The 24,843-nt window shown below is 44.0% G+C and overlaps 1 protein-coding gene across 8 annotated transcripts; it reads left to right on the top strand.

Moving 5' to 3' along the window:
- Positions 1-1,483: 1,483 nt before the first annotated feature.
- Positions 1,484-24,715, top strand: LOC117761506 (serine/threonine-protein kinase WNK2-like). Of its 8 annotated transcripts, none has more exons than XM_034585456.1 (28): positions 1,484-3,029; positions 6,670-6,842; positions 7,373-7,593; positions 8,327-8,484; positions 9,437-9,525; positions 9,687-9,906; positions 10,560-10,812; positions 11,136-11,431; positions 13,014-13,124; positions 14,049-14,081; positions 14,501-14,893; positions 15,075-15,623; positions 15,784-15,833; positions 15,929-16,091; positions 16,184-16,300; positions 16,386-16,556; positions 16,687-16,729; positions 16,818-16,976; positions 17,142-18,013; positions 18,443-18,500; positions 18,625-18,689; positions 18,798-19,387; positions 19,494-19,726; positions 19,801-20,037; positions 20,509-20,607; positions 21,423-21,467; positions 21,579-21,901; positions 22,223-24,715. In XM_034585456.1, exons 1-28 carry the CDS (start codon positions 2,346-2,348, stop codon positions 22,490-22,492), a joined length of 6,675 nt encoding a protein of 2,224 aa, XP_034441347.1. In that variant the 5' UTR covers positions 1,484-2,345; the 3' UTR covers positions 22,493-24,715. The 8 variants fall into 8 exon arrangements, with proteins under 8 accessions (XP_034441347.1, XP_034441353.1, XP_034441348.1 ...); XM_034585462.1 differs by having other exon boundaries at positions 2,346-3,029; positions 14,831-14,893; XM_034585457.1 differs by having other exon boundaries at positions 2,346-3,029; positions 17,145-18,013.
- Positions 24,716-24,843: the final 128 nt, after the last annotated feature.

Here is a 24,843-nt window from a genome sequence, read left to right as displayed (position 1 = left end):
ATGTTTGTTCAAGTGTATATGTTTCTGATACGTTTGGCTTTTATTCGTTATTTGATGCTATAAAAACAACGTGAAACATAACTCGATACCGTGTCTCCATCCCTCATTGTGCAGACTGTGGCTCCAAATGCACACGATGGCAGCCTTCGTATCCAGGATAATTTAGCTTCATTACTGGATAGTGGGAGGAAGTGGAGACACTTTGTCCATCTTTAAAAACATTGGATGCTTTTGACCAACCCCAAAATTAGTTTGATGTAGCAGAACGAAATAAAGAGCTAAAAAAAATCATGATACAACATGGGGAATATTGTAAGATGAGGTTGTGTATTTTAAGATTTTTCAAGTCAAACAAAAACTTTTCATAAAATAATCGGAGGGTCCTTAGCAATAAAGCGACTCATCCAGTCTTCTTGTTAATTCTGTATCATGTTTGATAAAGTTGAACAGTTGCTTTATCTAGACCCAGCTTGGACCTTTACCCAGTGGAACACATGTGGCCATATGGGACCATTAAAAAAGAGCAATTGAATGGGATGGCCACACAGCACTTTGATGGTCACATTCATGGTGTCCCATTGTAAACTGACCCTCCCGGGCCTGATCCCACCCACTAACTGCTTCCTATTATTCCCATGGTTTCCCTGGAGATCTGGGCAGGCTTCTTCTTCAGGGTTGATCCAATACAATTTATAACGGCCCCCTCAGGTTCATCCTTGTGGAAAGAAAGAATTTCAAGGTTTTCTCGTCCTTATATCACGTTACACTCTCTTCAAATGAAAAGATAAATGAGCAAGCCAAAAGACATGCCCTTGTTGCCCCACCCCTGACCTTTGCATTATTTACAGTTCTAAAAAAAGCCACTTTATTTATTTAATGCATTTACTTTGTGCATTTTAAATGCATTGAACAAATGATGCAGGAACAAAGCACAAACCGTGTTTCTTTATACATTGCGGCAATGTATAACAAAGACAACTTTAAACTCTTCAACCAGGCGTATTAACTATATTTAACAACTACTTTTCTTCAATGAATCGTGTCAGGGGAAATTATATAATGGTATACGAATTGGAGAATATCATTTCTTTATTACAAACTATATTTTCTGTCAATTAAAGCTTTAGTGTTATCTGTACAACACTCGTAAAATAATAATAAAAGTGTGCATGGATGCAAAAGACCATTGAAACAGTAAAGACTGCGCCCCTGATCAGGTGGGAAAACAATCTTATAATCATTGTGGAAGAATTTCAAATCCCCCTCTCCACACCCAGCCTTTCACCGTGGGGTCCTTATGGCAGAATATTCACATGGGGTCCACTTTATTTCATCCAGTAGCCCTTATATGTTTCCAAGAAGAGTCCCCTTTGGTCCGCTTTGACACGCATCCTCCCACTGGGGGTTTAGCGCGTCACGGTGAGGGCGGAAGGTGGTGCGGTCCACACGGCGGCGCACAGCGGAGGCTGCTGAGGGTGTCGTCCAAAAACGTGCCGACTTATTGGACAGGCCTGCGTGTTGTTGCTAGGGGCGTGGGCTGTGAAATATCCCACTTTCCTCAAACCTCAGAGAGATGATTTTCTTTTACCAAGACATCAGCATCCGCATGAGCCGTACATGAGCAGAGAGATGCGCTGATGATGTGAGACGCCTCCTCCGACCTGAGGGAAACCGTGGCGCAGTGAGCGTAATCTGATAAGCGCCCGTGTCCATCCTGCACAGGACAGCACTCATCTGCAGGGATACAAGAGAAACAGCTACGTGCGGATAGTTGGAGGAACAATGCAGAGATGCTGAGGTCACACTTCACGGAGGCGATTCAGGGTTTCACCCGGAACACCTGCCTCGTTTGCACCAGCCAGAGCCCGGGTCGATGAGCGCGCAGAGGGGATGACAGCTGCGCACTTGGCCGTCCCGTGATGTGTCTTTGGAAGGATTAATGCGTCCTGGCCTGTCCGCTGTGAGGCCGGTGATCTGTCTGCGGAACCGATCACATGTTTTTATAGGAGAGGGGACATTATGCAATGTGGAGGAAACACGTCCATAGGTTAAACTGACAACGACAACAGGCTCAACTTGGACAGCTCTGTGCAGGACTGCAGCAGTGAGGTGGCAGCAAGGAGGTGGCGCGCATCCTCCTCCGAGCTGGAAACATTTAGTCGGGATGTTTAGTGTGCAGAACAAATTCAAGACGTAAGGCCACAACACCCTGCGCCGGCGAACTGCGTCACTGCATGCGAGTGTTGCAGGAAGCCAGTAAACTCCCCCTGCGCCGCCGGGAGGCAGAGGAGCATGCCCATCACCCTCCTCCCTGTCACCGGTAAGTGTCTCACTAGTTACCGGGCATGGATCAGCCGGATGACTCAAGTAGAGATCCGCCCCTGGGCTCCACATTCTCCTCAGCACCAAATCTAGACTCGGACATAAACGCAAATGCCTGCAGGCCTGTCTATGAGAACGGGACGGACCACAATGTCAACATCCAGAGCGCAGCCCTGCGAGGAGCCAGCGACCCCAGCGCGTACCCCTCCACGGACTACCGGGGGCTCATCCGCCAGAGGTTCATCCGGAGGAGTCTGTGGGTGTCGGACTCCGAGGAGCAGCAGCCGGTGGTGGACACGCCGGAGTGTGTCAACAGCAGCCCGGTGCTAAACATCGACCTGCGGACCATCGTGGATCGGAGTCGGACCCGGGTCCTCCAAGGGACCCGCCTGGGGCTCCAGGAGACGTCCAGCACGGAGAGCCAGGCGGGGCTGAAGGAGAGCGCCACGGAGAGCGTGAGCGCGGACGAGGAGAAGGTGGACGGCAGCAAACCCGAGCCCAAGGCCGAGGTGGTCGTGCCCTCCGACGTCACAGGTAAAGCGGGAAGTGATGAGAACGAAGAGGAGCCCGGGATGAAGGCCGTGTCCACCTCACCTGGGGGCCGCTTCCTCAAGTTTGACATTGAGCTGGGCAGAGGGTCCTTCAAGACCGTCTACAAGGGTCTGGACACCGACACCTGGGTGGAAGTGGCCTGGTGTGAACTCCAGGTGGGTTCACTGACCAGTCACGGTCAATATCACTCATCTGACATCATCCTGTCATTATAGGGATCCATTCATTGTTTGATTGGCTGTATATTTAAAAGGCACATACTCCAAAAGGTCCTTAATGAATGTGCTGGTTCCATGGGGTCAAAAGAGGGGCCTTTGTGGAGGGGTAGAAGTTCCCCCGCAATCCCTGAACTATTTAAATCAATTCTATCTGAAGTTGAAACAGTGACAAAATAACAATGAAGTAAATTTCCAGTCTGAGCAGATAATGGCCTTATTTAACATCCTCTCGGGTCAGGGTCTATGGATCGTGGTCGGTTTATTCTGGGCCTCTTGTCTTCCTCGTCACACGTTCTGGGGAAGTTATTCTCAGATAATATACGAGAACTGTCTCAGCTTTCTAGAAGATAACATAATTAACCAGTACAGCCACAGGTATTTGTGTTCTTTATCCCAAAAAATAGTTCAGAGTACGACTGCGCTGCAGATAGAAGAGGGACAGTCTGTTAATCTCACATCTAGCTTTTAACTTTTCAGTTTTCACCTCATAATCTCCTAATTCTTATAGCCTGAATGTCGCCATCGTGTAGTTTTGAGTCATCTAGATTTAGGGCTGAAAATAATACCTACTCAAAAATAACCAGGACAGATGATGAGGCGTTCAGGTACAAAATGGACTAAATCCAGTTGTTTGCAAAGACCTTACAAAGCCTCAATTGACCTCCTCTTGAATACATTCCTCTCCTTATCCACAATGTCAGCCGAAGAAGATGATTAAAAAGTATTATACAGAAAACACCTATAGCGTCATAACAGTGACAGCTTGCTGTGTCACTAATCTGTGTATGTGGTAATCTAATGATCAGTTTAGATACTATGACAGATTAGCCTGCATGGAGGCGGACATGCAGACAGTGGTTGCCCTTTCACGACTCAAAATGTGCCACGCTTTTGCTGTCAGTCCAGAGCACATTACACTGTGGGGAGTTCAAACCGACAAAATGAAGTGTTATTCTGCTGCAGAAATGACAGCATTTTTCTAGTGTTCTCCAGTACGGACACATTCATATAGCTTCAGTTTCAACAAAACCAGCCTCTCTGTCTGGTTCTGAGACATGAGAATTTCTTCACTTAAGTGGTAACTGGTTGTAACAGCCACTATTTTAACACATTGCTCATAAATTAGCTATAACTTCATTACTCTGTTATAACAATTTTTTAACTTTCTTTTATTATGCATTTTTGACATGCTCATTATTCTGCCCTAAGTATATATAACTCAGTAGGCTACACTTTTGTCCCCCTGCAAATCATTTTTGCAAATTTTTATAACCCGCTTGTTTTTTAGTTTGAGTCAATGCACTGGATTGTACCTATATATTGGTGTTTAGATGTATTGGAGCCAAACACATAAATCAAGCCGACTCAGGCTGAATCAGCACCTTAGCATCATTTAAACAACCTTTAATTTACCATTAATTACCACACTGAGAGTAATGTTTCTGTGGCACGGCCCTGCAGCGTAATTTGTTAGATTTAAGTCAGCCCCCCAATAAAAGTAATAGTGCACAGAGTAATGTAGCTCTGTGTCTCGATCACTGCATGTCTCCCATACAGTGGATGAGACAGTCCCGAACAAATGGTGATGTCCCTGGTTTAAGATGTCAGCCCTGCCTAAATTTTTTTCAGTATGTCCTGTCATCTGTCAAGAGACATAAATTATTTTTTTTAACATTGATCAGCGAAGACATGAATAACAACATGCAACAAGTGCAGTATGTGTGTGTTTATGCATCTGTGTGGCATCTGAGCAGGTTCTTAGGGGAGCTCTGCTGATGATTCAACCATTCGGTCCCCGGAGGTGAGGCCTTGCCCTTTGTGCCTGCGCTGCTTGCTCACAAAAACCTGCTGCAACTCAGATACATTGTGTGTGTGTGTGTGTGTGTGTGTGTGTGTGTGTGTGTGTGTGTGTGTGTGTGTGGGGGTGTGGGGGGGGGGGGGGGGGGGGGGGGGGGGGGTCTTTGGGGATAAAACTAAGAATGAGACAGCAGAAACCTGGATGGTCATAAATGTGATGATCAAACATCTGCCTGGTGAGGTGTTTATCTGAAATTAACACATCACACAGCATGATTTAGTAAAATGCCAAAAAACTTTACCCCTCTGTGTCTCAGCGTTACATTATTATTTGTCTTGTTTGACGACTTAATGATGAATGCTAAATGCAGAGTTATACCCCTGTGGTATTACCACGCAGATGTGTCTGGAGAGTATCTAGGAGTGAATCATGCTGATACAGCTCTCTGCGCCAAGACAGGCAGAGGGGAGAGAGGAGAGAGGAACAGGGTGGGTTCAGCTGAGGATAGCGTTGAAGAAGTGTGGTGTTGGATAAAAGGCAAAGCAAGAGTTCTTTATTAATGTGTATCGCACTGTGTCCTGACCGCTCCACACTCCATTAGCTACAAATATCAGTGTTAATTAGTTTTTTTACCCAGTTTGTATTGTGTAAAATGAAGTCTCCGTCATCCAGGGTTATTAGTGCCACACCCTGCTAAGACCGCTGCAGAGCATCCTTAATAATCTGTTTGGACACGGCCCAGAAAATAGGTTGATATGATCCGAGAGATGAGACATTGTCCAAAAGATTTGTTGTCACTAATAAGCAGGATTATGAAAATAGAAATAAAGGTGTATCCTTCACAAAGCTTTACATAATCAAAAATGCATTAGGTTGCGCGCTACTTAGTTCACCATGAGCTGTCAATAAAAAACGATTCCCCACCGTCAGTCAATAATCTATGTCCAACGAAGTACAGTGGGTTATTCTGGTTTCAAAACATGAAGAGCAGCCTCATTGTTCCAAGCAAAAAGTGTCTGTACGAAAGAGAGGGGGAGAGAAAATCTGGAGGTCATGTAGCACTAAAGCCGCTGGGTTGTATCTGCCATGCTGAGTGGAGAGAAACAGAAATGTAGAGGATGTTCGCCGTCAGCTGTTTTACTATTTATACAACAGTTCAGGGAAGGCAGGGGCCAAAATATTGATCCAGTATACACAGATTCACTCCAGCTTGTGCACCCAAAGATGCAAGATTTCAACTCTTCAACTGTTCACATTACTCCTTTAAAATATGACGTGTTCCTTGATGTTTCCTTGATGGAACACCATTTCTTTACATGTCATCAAATCTTATGGTGATGTTTTGTTCCATAATTCACCAGCAGCAGATATGAATTATCTATCTGACAATTAGTCTTCTGAAAATATCATCAGGATTCTACTGTGAGGTCTGAGGTGTTCTAGTGCTGTGTGTTATATACACAGTGGTGATAAAATACGTAAATGTCCGCCCACTCAAAATACCAAGATTGTATTCACTCTAAACACGATACAGAGGCGTTTCCACTCCTGAAGCAACACATCGGCTATTTAAATAAGGCTGAACAGGAATTTTATATATTCAGTTACCATTTAATATAACAACTCACTGAAAATAACAATGATCCGGCCCCTCCCTTGTCCACCAGCTCACTGCAAATGTGGTCAGGCTCCAGAATACTGGAAAAAACGAGTGGGTGAATTTGGAATTCATGCTTTCTAATTTAAAAATATAAAATCGTCTTTCTCTATTTTCTCCAGGAAAGGAAACTGTCTAAAGTTGAGAGACAGCGGTTCAAGGAGGAGGCTGAGATGTTAAAGGCTCTGCAGCATCCCAACATTGTGCGGTTTTATGACTTCTGGGAATCACCGGTGAAAGGGAAGAAGTGTATCGTTCTGGTGACAGAGCTAATGACCTCAGGGACACTAAAAACGTAAGAGTCAACATGGAAATCATTTTGTAAATGGATCTTTATTGATACATTTGAGGATTATCTGTCTGCTCCTCATCTTATCTCGTCTTTTTCACCTGTATACTTGACTGGTCAGTAGATTCAAACATTAGTCTCTTATTGCTGCTTCGATTCGTCAGTTTAAAACAACCTTACAGTAATGACCATTAGACTGCCCACATCTTGTGTATCACGTTTCATACCAGATGAATGACACTATTACAGTAGATCTAATGTTGTTTGGAGACAGATATTAACAGAACAGTTGTGATCTTAGTATCGTTTTATCGCACTAAAAATAATTAAACATACAGTAAAGACAATACAATTATTAATATTTTATTAATGAGAGCAAAGAGGAAACAGCTAATCACTAAATATTTTATCAATTTTATATAGCAGGGCACAGACCTTGATATGTCACTTTTCCAATTAACATTATGAAAATGCCTTTACCTGGTGTCAGCTGGAACATCTCCATCATGGTAATGGTATTTGTAAATCTCCCACAGGTATCTGAAGCGCTTCAAGGTGATGAAACCTAAAGTTCTTAGGAGCTGGTGCAGACAGATTCTCAAAGGCCTCCACTTCCTCCACACAAGGACTCCTCCAATCATCCATAGAGACCTCAAGTGCGACAACATCTTCATCACTGGCCCCACAGGCTCTGTCAAAATAGGAGATCTCGGCCTGGCAACACTAAAGAGGGCCTCCTTCGCTAAAAGTGTCATTGGTTAGTCCTCAGCAAGATGGAAAGAGACTGTTTTATTGAAGTGTGGCTAACATAGTATTTATTTCAAAACTTCAATAACTTTTTGGGGCCGCTTGGGTGCAGCAGAAAAAAACAGTAAACACAACATGACCTTTTAAGTTAAAATGAAAACTGGCTACAATTTTGCACAGAGCAGTTACAAAGCAAAATTTGTGTTCCTTTGGGGTCATGATTTTGTTTACCTGATGAATGTAACTCCAATATTCACTTTACTTTTGCCTCTGTTTTGGTCTCCACCAACTCCTGAGAAAAGTATCTGACCCCTAATTTAGGCATATGAAATGTTACGCTCAAAAGGTAACTTTTGTCTCATTGGAAATAAGTTTACATTTTTACAGTCAGTAGCCTTTATTTTTACAAAGTATTTAATCTAGTTTAAGTCAGCATAGTATTTACTTTAAACCCATACTAGGTTTATCAAAGTTTTCTCAAATAGCTTAATGCTAGAGAATCATCAAACATATTTTTGTGATATCTTGCATTACGGTGTTTAATTCGCACAGAACATCTGACATTTGCAGTTTATTCTTTCTAGTTAATTCTCTTGTCTGTCATTTGAGCAATTAGAAAATGATTTGCAAGGCGTGTTGAATTGCAGTCCTCGACACCGGTATTGATCCCAGTGAAACAGAAGGAAACTGATAACCACATGGGAGTTCATAATTTATGGCCGTCTCTTGAATTATTTCTCCAGGCACTCCTGAGTTCATGGCCCCGGAGATGTATGAGGAGCACTATGACGAGGCTGTGGATGTCTATGCCTTTGGGATGTGCATGCTGGAGATGGCCACTTCGGAATACCCGTACTCTGAGTGTCAGAATGCTGCACAGATCTACCGCAAAGTCACCAGTGTGAGTTTAGTTCTGTTTAACGCTGCTGATACAACTATCTCAAGTTGGTGACATAACATTTTTATTGACCCAGGGTTGTTTACCACAAATTTTTGTTTATTCTTATTTAATGCACAATTGTGAGGGACAAGGAGACAAGGTTGCAATGAGTCATGATTGTTAGTTCATGGGTTTATCATATATTTTTGGTCGAGGAGTCTTTAAAATGTTGAAACCTTTAATCAAAGTAGGAATAATTCAATAATCTTTGTAGTTTGCCGCCAAAACACCACTGTTGTTCAACTTATATTTATGAAATGGACAACAGAAACAAATTTTCAGGATTTTTTAAGTGAGGCTCTGTAACTAAACAGTGATCACTTGACTACAAAGTTACAGCCGTTGAGCGATGCAACAAAATTGCTTAACTACTAGCTAAACTAAGGTTTGGCACTTATACAAAATGCTAAATGTGAGCTAAAATGCATTTTTTTTCATAAAATGCTAAATATAACAGAAAGGTTTCATATAGTCAGCAAACTAACATGCATTGCTCGTCAGGTTTGCTAACCTTGGCTAACGTTATAGCCACCAAAGCTACTGGTTGTGCTAGAGAATAAGGCTGTAGCAAAATTTTTGAGTGTATTGACCTGTGCAATGATGTGTATTATTATTCTGTGAATCTAAACTCTAAATTTGTCAGAGGAAATATTTATTATTTCAAAGGTTACATAGTTCCACACTAGTTAAAGAATCAATGTTTTTTGTGGATCCAATAATTCTTTAACTAAATATTACAGTTCTTCTATTACCCTCCTTAATCCACAGTATTGAGATGTTTTGGAAAAAGTGTGATTAGGAGAAACTGTTTACTTTTGACACTGTCATGCAGTCACGTGCTAAGTAGTTGTACTACTGTTAGGAGTGTGTCAGTTGGTAAGATGAGGCATGTTGATGCTTGTTTGTTTTGCAGGGGGTGAAACCTGCTAGCTACGGTAAAGTCAGCGACCCTGAAATGAAGGAAATTATCGGGGAGTGTATCCGTCACAGATGGGAAGAAAGGTAAGGGTTTCCCAGCCTGTGACACACTTTATATGTACTGTAGATACGGGTTGATGTTTCGGTTCCTGCAGTGTGACATAAATGCCAGTATTTGACTCTGTGTTACGCAACATAACATTTTCCTGTCACTGTGATCTTTAGTGATTGTATATTTCCTGCAGGTACTCCATCAAGGACCTCCTGAATCATGCCTTCTTTGCAGAGGATACAGGTGTGAGGGTGGAGCTCAATGAGGAAGACGATGGGAAGAAATCATCTATTGCTCTGAAGCTGTGGGTGGAGGATCCTAAAAAGCTGAAGGGAAAATACAAGGACACTGGTGCTATTGAGTTCACATTTGACTTGGTGAACGAGGTCCCAGAGGTCGTCGCCCAAGAAATGGTAAACAAGTATTTCTAGTTACAGAAAGAATAATTGTATTTGGCAAGTAAAAACAGATGATAGTTGTTGCATTTGACTTTTTGATTATTGACTGTTAACTTCAACAACAAGAGATCTGATCAATCAGGTGTTTTGAGGAAGTGATTGATCTCATTATATTTAGTTTGGCTTAACTGTTTTTTGCTCTTTTTTGACCTTGACTGCTTTTGTACTGGCCAATCTGGCTGGTTTCTTTTGTCAACTTGACCATAAAATCCATTCAATCATTCATCACACTCATTTATGATAGAAACTGTATTTAGTGTGTAAGAAATATTACCGCAACAGTACTTCTACTTTGTGCTATAATAGCAGTTATATAGATACCGATATTTATGAGTGTGTGCATTTTGGTGCAGCTTGATTGAATGTAATTCCGCTACATATTGTTGGTTCTTGTATGTGGTCTCAGTGTCTCAGTCTAATAACACAAACGTCCTTACTTTGAAACACAGTCTCATTGCCTGTTATTAACATAACAACGTGGTCACTGGTCTGTATTGTGTTGTCTGTTCATCTTTGCTCTCCCATGCAAACCTTTGTTGCGAATATATATATGTTGTATTATATATGTGTGTTTTGTGAATTTATCACATCTTTCCTGTGTCCTCCAGGTTGAATCAGGTTTTTTTCTGGACTGCGACGTCAAGATAGTCGGGAAGTCAATCCGAGACCGCGTGGCTCTCCTCAATTGGAAGAGGGAGCGCACTGTCTCGACAGGAAATGGTGAGACGCAGCAGAACCTTCTGCAGGTGCCCAGTACTGGTGTACCACAGGGAGCCACATTAGCCACAGCAGATAATGAAGACCAAGAGGGGGAGCAGCAGACACTCATCTGCACTGTGCCAACCACCACATCTACTACATGTAAGAGCCTGAGCAAACACACACATGAATGTATCATATGTCACCTGACCTCTGCTAATAAATCTCAGTACTGGTCCAACGCATGCAGCCTTTAACAGTAATTGGTATTGACTTGGTATTTATGAACATAAGAGTGTAACAGTAAAGTGGCCGCAGCGTCTGACTAAAATCTGTTAGTCAGGAATGAGACATCATCTACCACCTTTTGAATTTTAATGAGACTACTCCACTGTCTTGTCCTCCTGTCATTCCTCAGTGTTTGTACTTACTGCAAAGGGCATTTTCTTTTGCATCATGATGACGTCTCCTCTCTGTTATTACAGCTGACAGTGGAGGGAGCTCTATCATGCAGTTAGACGACCTAAACAATCAGCAAAACAGGCCCTACCAGTCTCCTCCGGAGCCCGTCTCCACGGCTCACATGATTTACAGTCCTCCTGCACAGGCCGACCCTCACCTGTACCAGGGGCCCTACCAGCAACCCACAGCACAGGCCCCACTTGACAACTACACACAAGCATCCACACAGTTACATCAGGGAGGCTATCCACAGAGCACATGTCAACTGCATCCTGGGGCTTATCAGCAAACTGCAGCACAGACCTATCAGTCTCAAACAGTGAGTAAAACATGTCTCATTTCTGTGGCAACTTTCTTAAATTTGATTTTCTTGTTCTGGAATAACAACATTTTTATGTTCTTTTTTTTGTTGCAATTACACCCGATCAGCGTCACGGCAGTGATCCCTTTGTATGCCATAACCACCTGCTCATCAGTGAGAGCCCAGTGTGTTTTAGGCGTGGAAGCTCCTCCCTGGTTGAGATGTTGCGGTGTCGGACGCACCCTCTCACTAAGACAAGCCCCTTCCTATGTCCGTCACTGGATCTGGTTTCGCCAAAGAGCGCAGAGAGCTCAGTGCATGCCACAGATCACCTGTTCTCTAATTCTGCTCAGAATCCGTCGGTATTATCTCCTCTCTTGTCCGCCCATCATGACTCAGCAAGACATTTTAATTCACCTCTCCTTCCCCTGAATTTACAGCCTCCCTCAGAGCTGGGTTCGAGCGCCCCCCGCAGCCCGCAGCCCGACCGCCACTGCAAGGCTTGCATGTCTCTCCTCCTGAGAGACAGGACGAAGGGAGGCGGATCTCTGGGACACACACACATACGTTCCTTCTCTGCATCCACACAGTTTATGCCAGTGTCTAAGCCAGGCTCACACACATCTCACCTGTCAAAGTCTCCTCCCGTCACTTTACCTCCGCCTTATGCATCGCCCTCTCTCTCACCTTCAAGCAGTCTCTCACCCCCGCTGACCTCACCTTCAAATCTTCCTCTGCCCTCACAAGTTGCGCGGTCACGGAGTTTGTACGAAGGCGCAGATCTCACTCTTCTCAACCACTGTCTCCATCATATCGTCGGTCGCAGGACCAGCACTCCCACCCTCTCTGACCGAGTACTTAATCATCCGATGGGCCCCACCTCCTCAGTATTTGAGCGTGTAGACAAAAGTCAGAGCCTGGAGATCCCACTACCACACTGTTGCCCATATCTGGACAGGAACAAGCTGTCATTGCCACACAGCAACAGAGGCAGAGCGGATTCACTGGTAGGTTAGAGAAGGAGACTCCATTCAGGCTTAATAACTGCCATAGAAGCAGCCTGCTGTGTCTATCATGAATCTGCCAGCTGCTTTGCTCCTATGGACTTTGCATAATAATAGCCAAGTGCAAAAGCCAGTCTCTGCTGCTGCTTAATCCACAATACGGTTTAATATCTGCTCTCATTTTTAGATAAGGTCAGACCTCAGCAGGAGATCGTGGTAGAATATATAATAATGTCCCAGTAGAGTGTATGGCATTGAAAACAATGGGTGGCTGAAGATAGATTAATGGTGTAACTCCCCTTTTTCCATTTCAGCTTGCCTTATTGAATATTGCCTGCTGCAAACATGAACTCAGTGGATGGCTGAAGATAGAGTAATGGTTTCGCTCCTCTTTTACTTTTCATCTTACGCGATTAAACCGTGGCAGCTGCAAACATCCCTCTAGTTTCTTGCATATATGCCTAACCCTGCATTGATTCCGCACTGAATATTTCATCATTGTGCTTGATGATCCTCTATCTCATAGTGAGTCATGTCGTATTATCATGTCTAAAAACAAAGTCCAATAAATGTAATCTCTCGTATTTTTCTGACAGACAGTTTCTGCTCCAGCTACGCCAGCCCCGACTCTGCTCCAGACGAGACAGACAGCCCAGAGCTTCCCGGCTGCAGCCCCCATTCTACAGACGCAACCTGGACAAGAGCAGGTACTGAATGCATCTAAAGCTGCTTTCAGACATGCACGTATTTTCTCTGGAGGTGGTGCGTGTGTAAACGCAAAAGTCAGAGTGAGAGGCTCCGGATTAAAGTCAGGAGAATCTGATGTGAGAACTGGATTCATCGTGAACGAGTGGAGGGGTTGACAACGCATCAAACATGCGACAGACGCAAAAATGGTGGTGACACACTCGTAGAAGACGCAGACGAAGAGAGAGAGTTTGTGGTGAAAAACATTTCCTCCTCACAAAAGAGGAAACTTCCTTCATGTCCATGTACTTCTCCCTTCAGAATAGTCAATCTTTTCAATGTCCTGAAAGCTGTAATAACGAATAACATAACAAGATGCTCCATATTCCTAATTTTAAAGCAGGTGATTGGTTGATCTTCTATATTTGCCCCTTATTCTATATTTCCCCTCTAAAGTGACATTATTCTTGTAAATTAACAACCTTTTCTTATCATATCATGACTTTAATCGTTTTATTCCTTTAAGTGGCCCTAGTGATAATAACATAAGTGCTTGTCCCAGGAAAAGACTACAACAAATGATTGAATTTACATAAATTTGTTCAACAAAAATTAGAGCGGTACATACAATAAACAAGTTAGGATTGTTGAAAGTGCACTAGCTGTATATTACTGGCTACTCAATTCACTTTGCTTATTTCACATCCTAAGTTACTAATTCTCTAGTGGGTGTTCAGCAAACATACAGTTTACATACATATTAATGTGCAATTTAATGGCAACCATATGAATACACAGTATTTGTAGATCATCTGTGTGTGAGGCGGGAACACAGTGCACCTGAGTGGTCTGTAACGCTTCATCATTTACTGTATATGTGTGTGTATGTGCATGGATTTTCATTTGGTCTGTGTTTCCTTCCCATTTGTCTTTCCTCCCTGTAGTGTCATCTTCAACCAGCTGCCGTCCTGCCGCAGGTAGAGCCATGCTCGTTTATAACTTACTGTCAAGCTACAGAACACACAGACAAAAAAACACACAGATTAAGTGGATCATTCTATTTTAGACCAAAACATCTTGCCAATTAGTTTGTTTAGTTTTATCAAAGTGAAAAGGGAATATTTTTAATTTCCCTCCTTAGCTGTTATCTGCTGACCAGTCTACATCTCAGCTGAGTCTTCCTGACATATCTGCCAGTTTTCCTCAGTCATTCTCCAGTCCTCCCCCACTCCTGCCCCTCCAGATCAGCACAAACATATGATAAAACTAAGATTGAGACAGAATAAACATCCTAAGATGGTTAGGTTCCAGGGCTAGTTCATAAAGGGCCTGTGTGAATGTTATTTCTATCGACTGGTGTTCATCGTATATCCATTTTCCCCTCTTTCTTTCCCAGTTTCCCTCACCATATCCTGTTGTTCAAACAGGGGGCCACAAGCCCCCTCCCTTCTCCCCAGCTCCTCTGCCATCTGCCTACAGCAGCAGTGGCCTGTCTATGTTGAGCACCTACTACTCACCTTCACCCCACTATCCCTCCCTCCCTCTGACCCCTCATGCTGTCATGCCCACTATTCCCACTCTAGGCACCCCTCAGACCCCTCTGTCCACACCCCAACACATGCCTGTAGTGGCACTCCCAATCCCACTCCTCACCATGGTCATGTCGCCTGCAGCGCCCCAGCAGCAGGGCGGCTTCCATACCACCCATCCCTTACCTCTCTCCCAGGTACGAACCACCCCATACCCCGCCCCCCACCCTGAGCAGGAACTGGCTGAGCAGCCTGTCCAGGTGAATATTTGACTCAGTTCTCAATGTAAATGGCTGGTCATTGGAAATCTGTAGTACTAAGGTGGTGGTCTGTCCTATCCGTTCGTGTAATGCACGCAGGGCATGCGTTTGGGGATTGAGGGATGTACAATATTTGTATAGACTGATGAACAATTCCCTAAATGTGCTATTTTTCTTCCAGGTACAGACGAACTTGGGAGACGTTCAGCTTCGGGCTCCAGTCCACCCTGTCTTGCATGGTGTTCAGACTCCTCTCTGGGGAATCGCAGCAGATGCAGAAGCTACTGTACATGCTGAAACTCAAACAGCACAACAACAAACACCAGTCCCAGTGTCAGGCCAAGCTGCAGCTATACCCCAAACTCCAGCTTCAGTCCCAATACAGGTTTCAATAGCTCCTGCCTCGGCTCAAGCACCAGTCTATGCACCAGGTCCCACTTTTGAGCCATCTCTTGACTCATCTTCTGTCATGGGTAAACCGCATCACTCGGTACCAGGTTTGGTCTTGGGCCCAATCCCTTTCACCCTGCCAGTCCCAGGTAAATCTGCAGCCCCAGCTTCTGCTCCAGCTTCAGCTCCTGTCGCAGCTTCAGGCTCTGCTCCAGTTCTGCAGCCTGCTGGCATCCAGACGGCAGTGTCACTGCCTGAGTGTGCCAGCCTAGCCACGACTCAGCAAAACCTCGAAACAACATTTGCATCTAGCACCCTTCAACAAGAGGCCAGTGCTGAGGTGTGAATGAAGCAAACGTTTGCACATTTTTGAGTGTGATATTAATCTGTGCAAATTTTTTAAACTGGATAAAATCAGTGACATTTGATTATTACTCAGAAAGCATGTTAAACACAGTAACCTTTCAAATTCACACATATACCTGTTTTTCTGTCCACATGATGTGCTTCAGGACAAACCAGTATCTTTACCCAGCTATGCGTATGACAGGTGTGTGTCCTCTTCAAGTGAACTTTATGTGATGAAAATGCGTCAACAACCTGAATATGTGATTAAGTGTTTTTTAAACTTTTCTCTTTTTGTAGTCTCAACTCTGATGTGGCATCTGGTAAGGAAACGAGCGATGGCTATGACAGCTTGGCCAGTGTGGGGAAGGGCGATGGAAAACCCAGGAAACACCACCGCAAGTCTGCCAGAACACGTTCTCGCCAAGAAAAGACAAGCAAACCCAAACTAAGCATGCTCAATGTGAGTCACGGTGGCACGTCTGACAACTGAAGCTACAGTTTCTTAATATCTGAATGTTTGCTTATAGTAAAATGTAACCTCTGGCGCCAAAGGTTTGCAACACTGGAGATAAAATGGTGGAATGCCAGCTGGAGACTCACAATCACAAAATGGTGACGTTCAAATTCGATCTGGATGGAGATGCACCGGAGGAGATTGCCACTTACATGGTGAGTTCAGCCTTTTACAGTTAGTAGATTCTGTGTTATCGATTGGTTATATTTCTGATACTGTTTAAAAACTCTTTGCCTGCAGGTGGACAATGGCTTTATCCTACTGTTAGAGAAGGAGATCTTCATTGACCAGCTAAAGGACATCGTGGATAAAGCCGAGGACATGCTGAGTGAAGATATAGAGGGTGAAAGAGCGTCAACCTTGAGTTGTAGTCCTCCACAAGGCCAGATTTCTGAGGGGTTAGTGGGAGAGGTGAGAGAAGTGTAGCTATAAATATGAATATAGTCTGTACAGATGTAGTACACATGCTTATACATTGACCTAGTTATAGTCTAATAAATACAGAGTGGCAAGTAAAATCCATTTGTTTATCACTCTGCAGAGTCCGCAGCCTGGAGCACCTCAGCCTGTCTATCAGCAGAATGGTAAAATGTATTCCCAGTGAATCCTTTCATGCGTCATATTCACTTGTAAGTGCTCTGGGTGGTAATTGTCAGATTTCTCGGATTGCAGTTCTTCACACAGGGAAAAGATGGTTCATAATCTGCCCTGTAGAGGAGACCCCCACATCCAGCCAGGAGACCCCGTCTGATGGCACGGCTACACAGTCTCCTGGGAGCTCAACCACTACCCAGCCTGCAGACTGCAGTGGCACTGCGAGGCCTTCCAGAGGTGACTTTGTTTCTACAGAGTTCCTGCAGTTTAGTGTCTGACTGCTGCATGGGAAAACAGCACTATCGTGTGGCAGCTGAAGGAAAGACATCTTTCAGCTCTCATGGGCTTTTGATGACTTTGTAATTTTGTAATAAATAATTGAATTTTCTTTTCCTCCCGCAGAAGACGGCTCATCTTCTACAATGTCCGGAGGAAGTGGAGGCTTCTCCTATGACGTGTATGGATTCTGTAGTCCCCCAATAATGTCCAACACTGACCCACTTCTTTTCGCCACTCTGTCCCCTCCTGTGTCTGCTCCCCCAACCCTCCAGTCCGTATCATCAGTGGAGCCTGCTGGCAGCTCTGTGCCGCCCAGTGTGCATCAGGCCCAGCCAGCAAGGGCTCAGAATGTGCCCCCATCATCCACACATGCGTCTTTCCCAGTCGATGAGTCACAAGGATCCCCTCTAGGACCCGTCTCCCCGATTCACGCCGCTCGGCAGATGCCTGACATGATGAGTCCTGTTTCTATAGCTGAGGAGGTGCCCTGCTGCCCTCTGGTCATGCCACTTTCTCTGGATGTGAGCGGTTCACAGGGTGGGTCTCCCCTGACCCCACTTCCTCTCCAGCAGCCAGATTCAGCCAAAGAGCCGCTGTCTGTCTCCTACGCCTCAGCGACACGAAGCGAGCGACCGCAGCAGCCTGTGGTGCTCCACCAGCCTTATTCCAGCATGGGAGGGACCAAAGTGTCCTCGCTACCCCAGAGCCCAGCGCCATCCCAGCACGGTGCGGGGCCCGGTGAGTCAGATGGCGAAGGACGGCTTGGCCGCGGGGGCTTTGTGGATAGCACCATAAAAACACTGGACGAGAAACTAAGGAACTTGCTATACCAGGAATATGCCCCCATGTACCCATCAGGCAGTGCTGCAGAGACACCAGGCTCCTGCACTGAGTACATCCAGTCTCCTCCTGGTCCAGACAGCGCCATGGGAGGGTCGGGAAACAGCACGCCAGGGCCGATGGGGGAGGGACGCTACAGGACAGGGGAACAGCTGGTAAGCAAGATAACATTAAAGAAAGCCAGTCAGTTTTTCAACAATATAAATATTTATATTATCAGAAAATACTGATATTAAAAAAACTAAATTCCCAAGGATATATAACAAAATAAAATGTAGTTTTTTTTTCAAACATTTAGTCACATTTTTGTATTGACAATGTTATTTCATGGAAACTAAGGCTGCTGCATGTTGTTCATGAAAAGCAGAATGAATTGGCAAAGTCTCCATTGATGCAATATATATAATAATAAATATATTTATTGCAAAATATGGACCTCTTTATTGCCATCATTGCCAACAATCCTAAATATTATTATGAAGTATTATATTGATACTTACGAAGTATCATCCTAGGACAATTCATTGTTTGTATTTGTATTTTCTCATGTCTCTGCTGTCCTCTCTCCCTGTCACCTCGTTTAGCCTCAGATTCCAGAGAGAATGGACAGTTTGACCACACTGAGTGACTCAGCCGTGTGTGGTATGTGCAGCCTACACTCATCAATGCAACACAATATAACTGGTCTTCAACTTGAATTACTAGATGTACATCTACTGCAGTGGTACAGTTTTCATCGATCGATTGATTGTGGAACTTTTTGCAGCTTCCATGTCAAGGAGACACGTTCCTCACTCTGCCTCCTGCTCTGGAGCCAGAGGTCGATTTAAGGTAGGAACAGGAGTTTTCTCCCACATTTCAGTGGAAAGTAGATCTCACTTTTCATTTGAAACATCATGATGCTGCATGACCACTGAGTCTGCTCTTTGCTTTTGGCAGATCATTTCTGTTCCTCCTGAAGTGGCAAACAGACGAGATGTGAAACAAAGGAGCTGGAGCAGCGCTGCCTCACCAGCACACCCAGTTAGATACAGACAGGAACATGTTCAGGCTGAGGCCATGGTCACCTCCACCACAATCGGCCGTTTCTCTGTGGTTAGCACTGAAGACGACATCACACAGAGTACACGCTTCAGCCGCTACTCTGCCCCGCCTGATTTCTACCTGGACACGCCTCCTTCCATGGCAAAGCGGGGCTCCCTGCCTCGTGCCCTGACCTCACCCTCCGTCCCTGTGGATGTCACTGTCCATGCTCGGTTCCTCTCCTCAGACTCGGGGGCCGAGAGTAGCCCTGCGAAGCTGGCCCCTGCCACCCCATCTCAGCGGACTCGCTCTGAGCGCAGAGGAAGTGACCTCATGAAGAGGGCGGTGGCCTTCCTCCGTCGCTCAGGGCGCAGCAGCAGTGTGCAGAGCTCAGACTCACCAAGTAGGCATGGAGGCGTGCATGGCTCAGCCTGTGGCAGCAGCGATAATGACTCAGAGATGGATGACTCAGACATGAAGAGGGAACTGCAGAGACTCAGGGAGAAGTAAGGATAGTTGTTTATCTTACAGCCATATTAAGTGTCTTTACATGCAAATATTTTGTTATTTAGCTTGTAAGTGACCAGTATTCTCCTCCCTTGATCTCCTCAGACACCTAAGGGAGATCTCTGAGCTGCAGGCCCATCAGCGGGGAGAGGTGGAACTGCTATATAACCGGCTGGGCAAAGCGGCTCCTCCTGGCCTGGGTCTGTCTCACACTGCACCGCATAACGGCCGTAGAAAGAGGTCGAGCAGGCACAAGCTGAAGCCTGGCAAACTTCTCAGCCCTCTGGTCCAACAGTTTAGAAATGTCACAACAAAAAGTAGTGACTCCAGCAGATCCGGTGAGTGTCTATTTTGAATCTCCAGTGTGCAGAAGAAAAGACTACACCACTCTGATGCTTGTGTGTGTTTTCAGCTGCTGCTGCTGCTGCAGGCATAGGTGAGCCTACACTGAGTTTAAATGGCTCTCCAGCCAAAGGCTCTTTCCCCTCACAAGGCCGGGCACGGTCGTGCACGAGCCACATTCCCAGCTCGACCTCAGAACCTGTGCAGACTCAGCAGCCTTGCTCCCTCAAGGGCTCTTTGTCTTCAGATAATATTTACGCTGGACTACACGGAGACGGTACCAGCACACAAGTTCCACCTGCACAAGGTGACCACTAGCAACACAGTCTTTTAGCTCATTAGAGCGCACACCTCCGCCAAGGTGCAACACTCTGCATTTAAATCTGCTAGAACCACACTTTTATTTGGAGCTGCACCAAATTGCTCAAATATCATTCCCCCAAATATGTCTGGATCAACGCCTTTAACCCACGCCCCAAAATGAAATGGGTTATTTCCTGGTCTATGTCCCATCATTCCAACAAGTTTCATTGAATTTTTTTTCGTAGTTTTTGTAAAATCCTGCTAACTAACTAACAAACAAACCAGCGGGCAGGGGTAAAAACATAACCTTCTTGGCGGAGGTAACAATAACTATCCTGTTAACATTTAGACTCAGCAGAGAATTATAACAAACACTTTGTCTGTGGTGTTTTGTTTTGATAAGGTCGGATATTTCAATGTGTGCTCGTCTTACCTTAGTGTCTCTCTCTCCCTCTTTGATTATACTCCTCTACAGGCTGGTCTAATTACCCTCAACCATCTGAGAGAGTCACCTATAAATCCAGTAGCAAGCCACGAGCTAGATTTCTCAGTGGGCCTGTGTCTTTGTCTATCTGTTTGTATCTCTTCTCTTCCCGCATATCTTCACTCATTTGTCCTCCATATTTTCTATTTTTTTCTTCTTTTAGCTCAGCAATAGTTTTCTGTAACACTGCTGGATTTTTTTGTTGCTTCACGTCGTTCTCGTCACTTACTTTCGTCCTGTATTTTCTTATAAAATCTCTGAAGAGTAAAGTTTGTTTTGAAGAAGTTCATTTTTTAAATTTTATATCTATTTTTAAAAGTTATTTCAAAAACCTTACTCAAAACTAAGACAATATTAAAATATAAAAAATTATATTATAACTAATAATTAATACTACAATATATTTGTACTATTTGTTTCCTTGTTGTTTGATATTTGGATGCTCACTGCTCATTACAATAGTCATCTCACAATTTAAGTGTCTCCTATGGATGCTGATGCTTTTTTATTCACCTTTTAACATGTTTGCGACTCATCCACCTAACATTACAAGGCTGTGGAGGTTTGCATGCCACATGGACATCAATCTGCTTTTAAAATTCTAATCTCTCATCTCCCTTTAACCTCTCGATCCTCATTCTTTTCTCCGTCTCTCTAATAATTCAACGCTGCACATCGACATGGCTCTCACCTGGTTCACCTGCATGGTTTTCCTAATACATACATTATACCGCCTTGTTTCCGGGGACTGATTGCTTTGTTCATCCATTTGTTAGTTTGTTTTGAGTTTGTTCCTTGGTTTTGCGGCAGAATCCAGCAGCTTTGTTTTGCACCTTGTTTACATTCTGTTAATGATCATTATTACCTGCTAATGGAGATGTTAAAAGGTCTTTTATGTCTTATAGGGACAACATTGAAGAGACTGTGTATTGGGAAAGACCGCGGCAGCAGTATGTGAAATGACTAAAAATAATTTCATTAAATGTCTAGTTACCTCGTATGAGTCTGATCATCTAAATATGTGTGTGTGTGTGCGTGTGTGTGCTTGTGTGTGTGTGCAGGGTCTGCAGCCGGAGCAGGCACCTTCAATCAATCACAGCAGCTGCCTGCCGGTGCCACTCCTCCACCTCCTCCTCATCAGCCGGTGATGGGACTGGCCCAGGCCCAGGCGAATAACAGCAACAACAAGACAGGCACATACACGGGCACCTCCACGAGTGAAAAAGATCTGCCTGAAGACTTGCAGCGGCTGATGGACGACTGGGCCCAGGAGGTTCTTATCGTCACCCACAGGCCGCGCACCAACTCTCTGAGCATCAGCGGGCAGCAGCTGTGGGATCAGGTTGTGCATCGAACACACAGACAACTGGCTAGTGCTTCATATGTGAGTTTCATGCTGTTAATGTAACAATATGTGTTAAAGGTGTGATGGAAATTCATCTTGAGATTTGAAATAATGAAATTCCCAGACTGGAGTTGCCTTTGAGTCTTTTTAATAGTAAGCTCTGCAGAGGTTACACAACAAGCACGGGTGCTCAAAGTGGAACTGGCCGCAAGTTCACAAAAGCCAGAACTTATACAAAGAGGCGTTTCATAAAACATAATATGAAAAAAAGACATGAAATCATCATTTGTGTCTATAGTTTGTGTATTTACCTATATAGCAGTTAATCTGTGTAGTTAAGCTGTTTTCTAACTCTCTCAGGTATCTTCATGGACAGGACTTGGTCCAGAGGCCTGCACTCGGTCCCTGACATGGCCGGACAGCCCCAGGTCAACGATGACGACCAGCCCCTCCACAGGGCCCCATCCCTGCTATCAGCTACGCTCTCCCACTCCGTTCAGGGCCTTGTCCTCCTTCCCTCTTCCTTCAGGAGTTTTTGTCTTTCCTGTTGCGCCCTCAGCCCAGGACGCACCCAGCCCCACTGCAGCTCCATCATATCAGCCGCCTGACCCCAAAGCCAGGACTCTTTAACCTGAGTAGCATTGTGTCTTCCAACTCTTTTACCAAAAACAAATCTGGTTATAGTTCTAGTCAATCTTATGTGCATATACTGTATATATCTAACCAGCATGTAAGTTACCTTATGTACATACCCGTCGAAAGTTTTATGTTGTTTCTATGTTTCATTTGCATCAACATACCTCATGTGCATACTGTACATCACATTTGTGTGCAGTGTGTTGGTAGTAGTACATTTAAAGATGTATAGTTTGCTCAGTCAGGCTTTAAAGTGCGGATTTCAGTCAGTGCTTACATACCGTACGTCTCCACTCACTGTACATAATGTACTGTCCATCCACGCTTTGTTTATATAAATACTTCATGTTTATGTTGCTCATGTCCCTCCCTACATATAAGCTGACTCGTGTATATATATGAATTCTTGTTTGTACATAGCTCCTGTGTTTGTACAGTTATCATTAGGTAATCAATAGGTCGGTGCTGCAGCTACGTGTCTTAATGCAACAACCTATTAGTCACCATCATGCCGTCACTGTGAAGACTTGACTTCCTGGTCACTAGGGCCGGTTTGCTTTACTCTGTTCTCTCAGTCCAAGGACAGGTTTCATTCTTCATCGATGAAATGCTTCCAGCACAAGCGCTTGAAACTTGATTTGAATGAACTTGAACTTTATCTTCAGGTGAAGAAAAAAAAAAAAAAACACCTGCGAGAGTGCCTTGAATTGCAGTTTCAGTTTTCTGAAGAAAAGCATTTAGATTCAAAGCAGACACTAGATATTCTATATATACGCTTTCACCTCCAAAGGTTAATTAAACGATTTGAATAACGAATGTGGATTTAAAAAAAAACCCCATTTAGTTTAGCGATGGAACGTAATATAATCAGGTCGTGGTTGCAGCTCATCAAATATCACAGATTGTAAGAAAATGTTCAGAAAACAAGTTAGGTTATTTAAAGACTGTAAGTTTTTCCTTGTTCACCGGAGTTAGTTTTGGTGGGATTGCTCTGCCACCTGCACCACAGCCTGCATGAATACACTGATATTCTGAATGTGCACAGGTAGATGTGGTGAGTCACGGGAGGATTTTACGGTATTGAAATCATACGACAAGGAGGGCTGAAGGACTCGGCGCACGAGTCAAAAATCATAATCATCCCATACCTCTACCAATGCAGTCTGTAGCTTTATACTGTATATCGTTGCCTTTGCGGTTTTTAAGAGATTACTGTTTGGCTGGTGGCTGTTTGATACATGCTGATGATATGAGGACGTTACAGGCACAGTCATGAAGAATGTGAACTAACGAGAGACCACAACTCTTTGTAAAATGAATAGGTTTTGTAAATTGTGTTGATTAGACGCTGGCCTCACACAATCACCCGGCTCATGCAGCTAATTGTATTTATCGTGGCTGGATTCATTTGAAAGATCTCCAACAAATATTGCACTATCACCGCTTCAGTTATTTCAAAAGTACAGCCTCGAAAAATAACATCTTTAATTTTGAGGTTATTGTATGATTCCCTCAGAGGAATCGTTAGTTGAATGCATCGGTGATTTGATGTATTCTGTAAAAATAAGTGGCAAAAATCGATGTAGTTTAGAAGTAGGACTGGTATAATAACTTACATAGCAAAACAGTTATTTTCATCTCTTTCATCCCCTTTAACTTTAACATAGTATTCCTACCTTATTGTTTTAGTTAAATGGGTCATTATGTTTCAGTACAGCCGGGGGTCTCACAAGAGAACAACAGAGGCTGAGATACTCTGACTCTCAAGCATGGGTGAAGATCCAGAAATGCTGGCAACCGCATTTCCCATAATGCACCTCAGTAACATCATTGGCATCATCAGGAGTTAGTCTTAATCATTAAACAGCAGTTTGCACAGGCTTAGTTATTACTCCCTGTGGTGAGTAAACAGAACTTTATGAGTTCGTTTGATTGTGCCCTGATAAAATTCCTCCATGTTTGCACAAAATGACAATATTTTAAAATTAAAATGAATAATTCTCTTAAAGGCACAATTTCTTTCATGATGACATAGATTTTTTTTCTTTTAAGCAGCTATTTTCTTTGTGCTTCACACAGTAACTCCTGTGTCTCTTCAACGCTTGCCATGAAAGGTAGTTGTACGTTTGCTTTTGCCTGCTGTATCACCAGTTTTCCCAGAGAAGCTGTACATATTTGAAGACAGTGATAATAAATTCCTTTTTGCTTGACACCATACAGTATTTGTCATGTAATTAAATATTAGCTGAGTTTCTGCTCCCTTCACCCTGTGATAAGGATTTCTTTATATTTCATTCCTGGTAGTATGCAGAACATTAGTGTGTATGTGGGGGTGGGTGGGTGTG

Source organism: Hippoglossus hippoglossus, chromosome 5, assembly GCF_009819705.1.
Source record: "Hippoglossus hippoglossus isolate fHipHip1 chromosome 5, fHipHip1.pri, whole genome shotgun sequence".
In the NCBI taxonomy this organism is placed as follows: Eukaryota; Metazoa; Chordata; class Actinopteri; order Pleuronectiformes; family Pleuronectidae; genus Hippoglossus; species Hippoglossus hippoglossus.
This window is presented reverse-complemented; position numbering and strand designations above follow the sequence as displayed.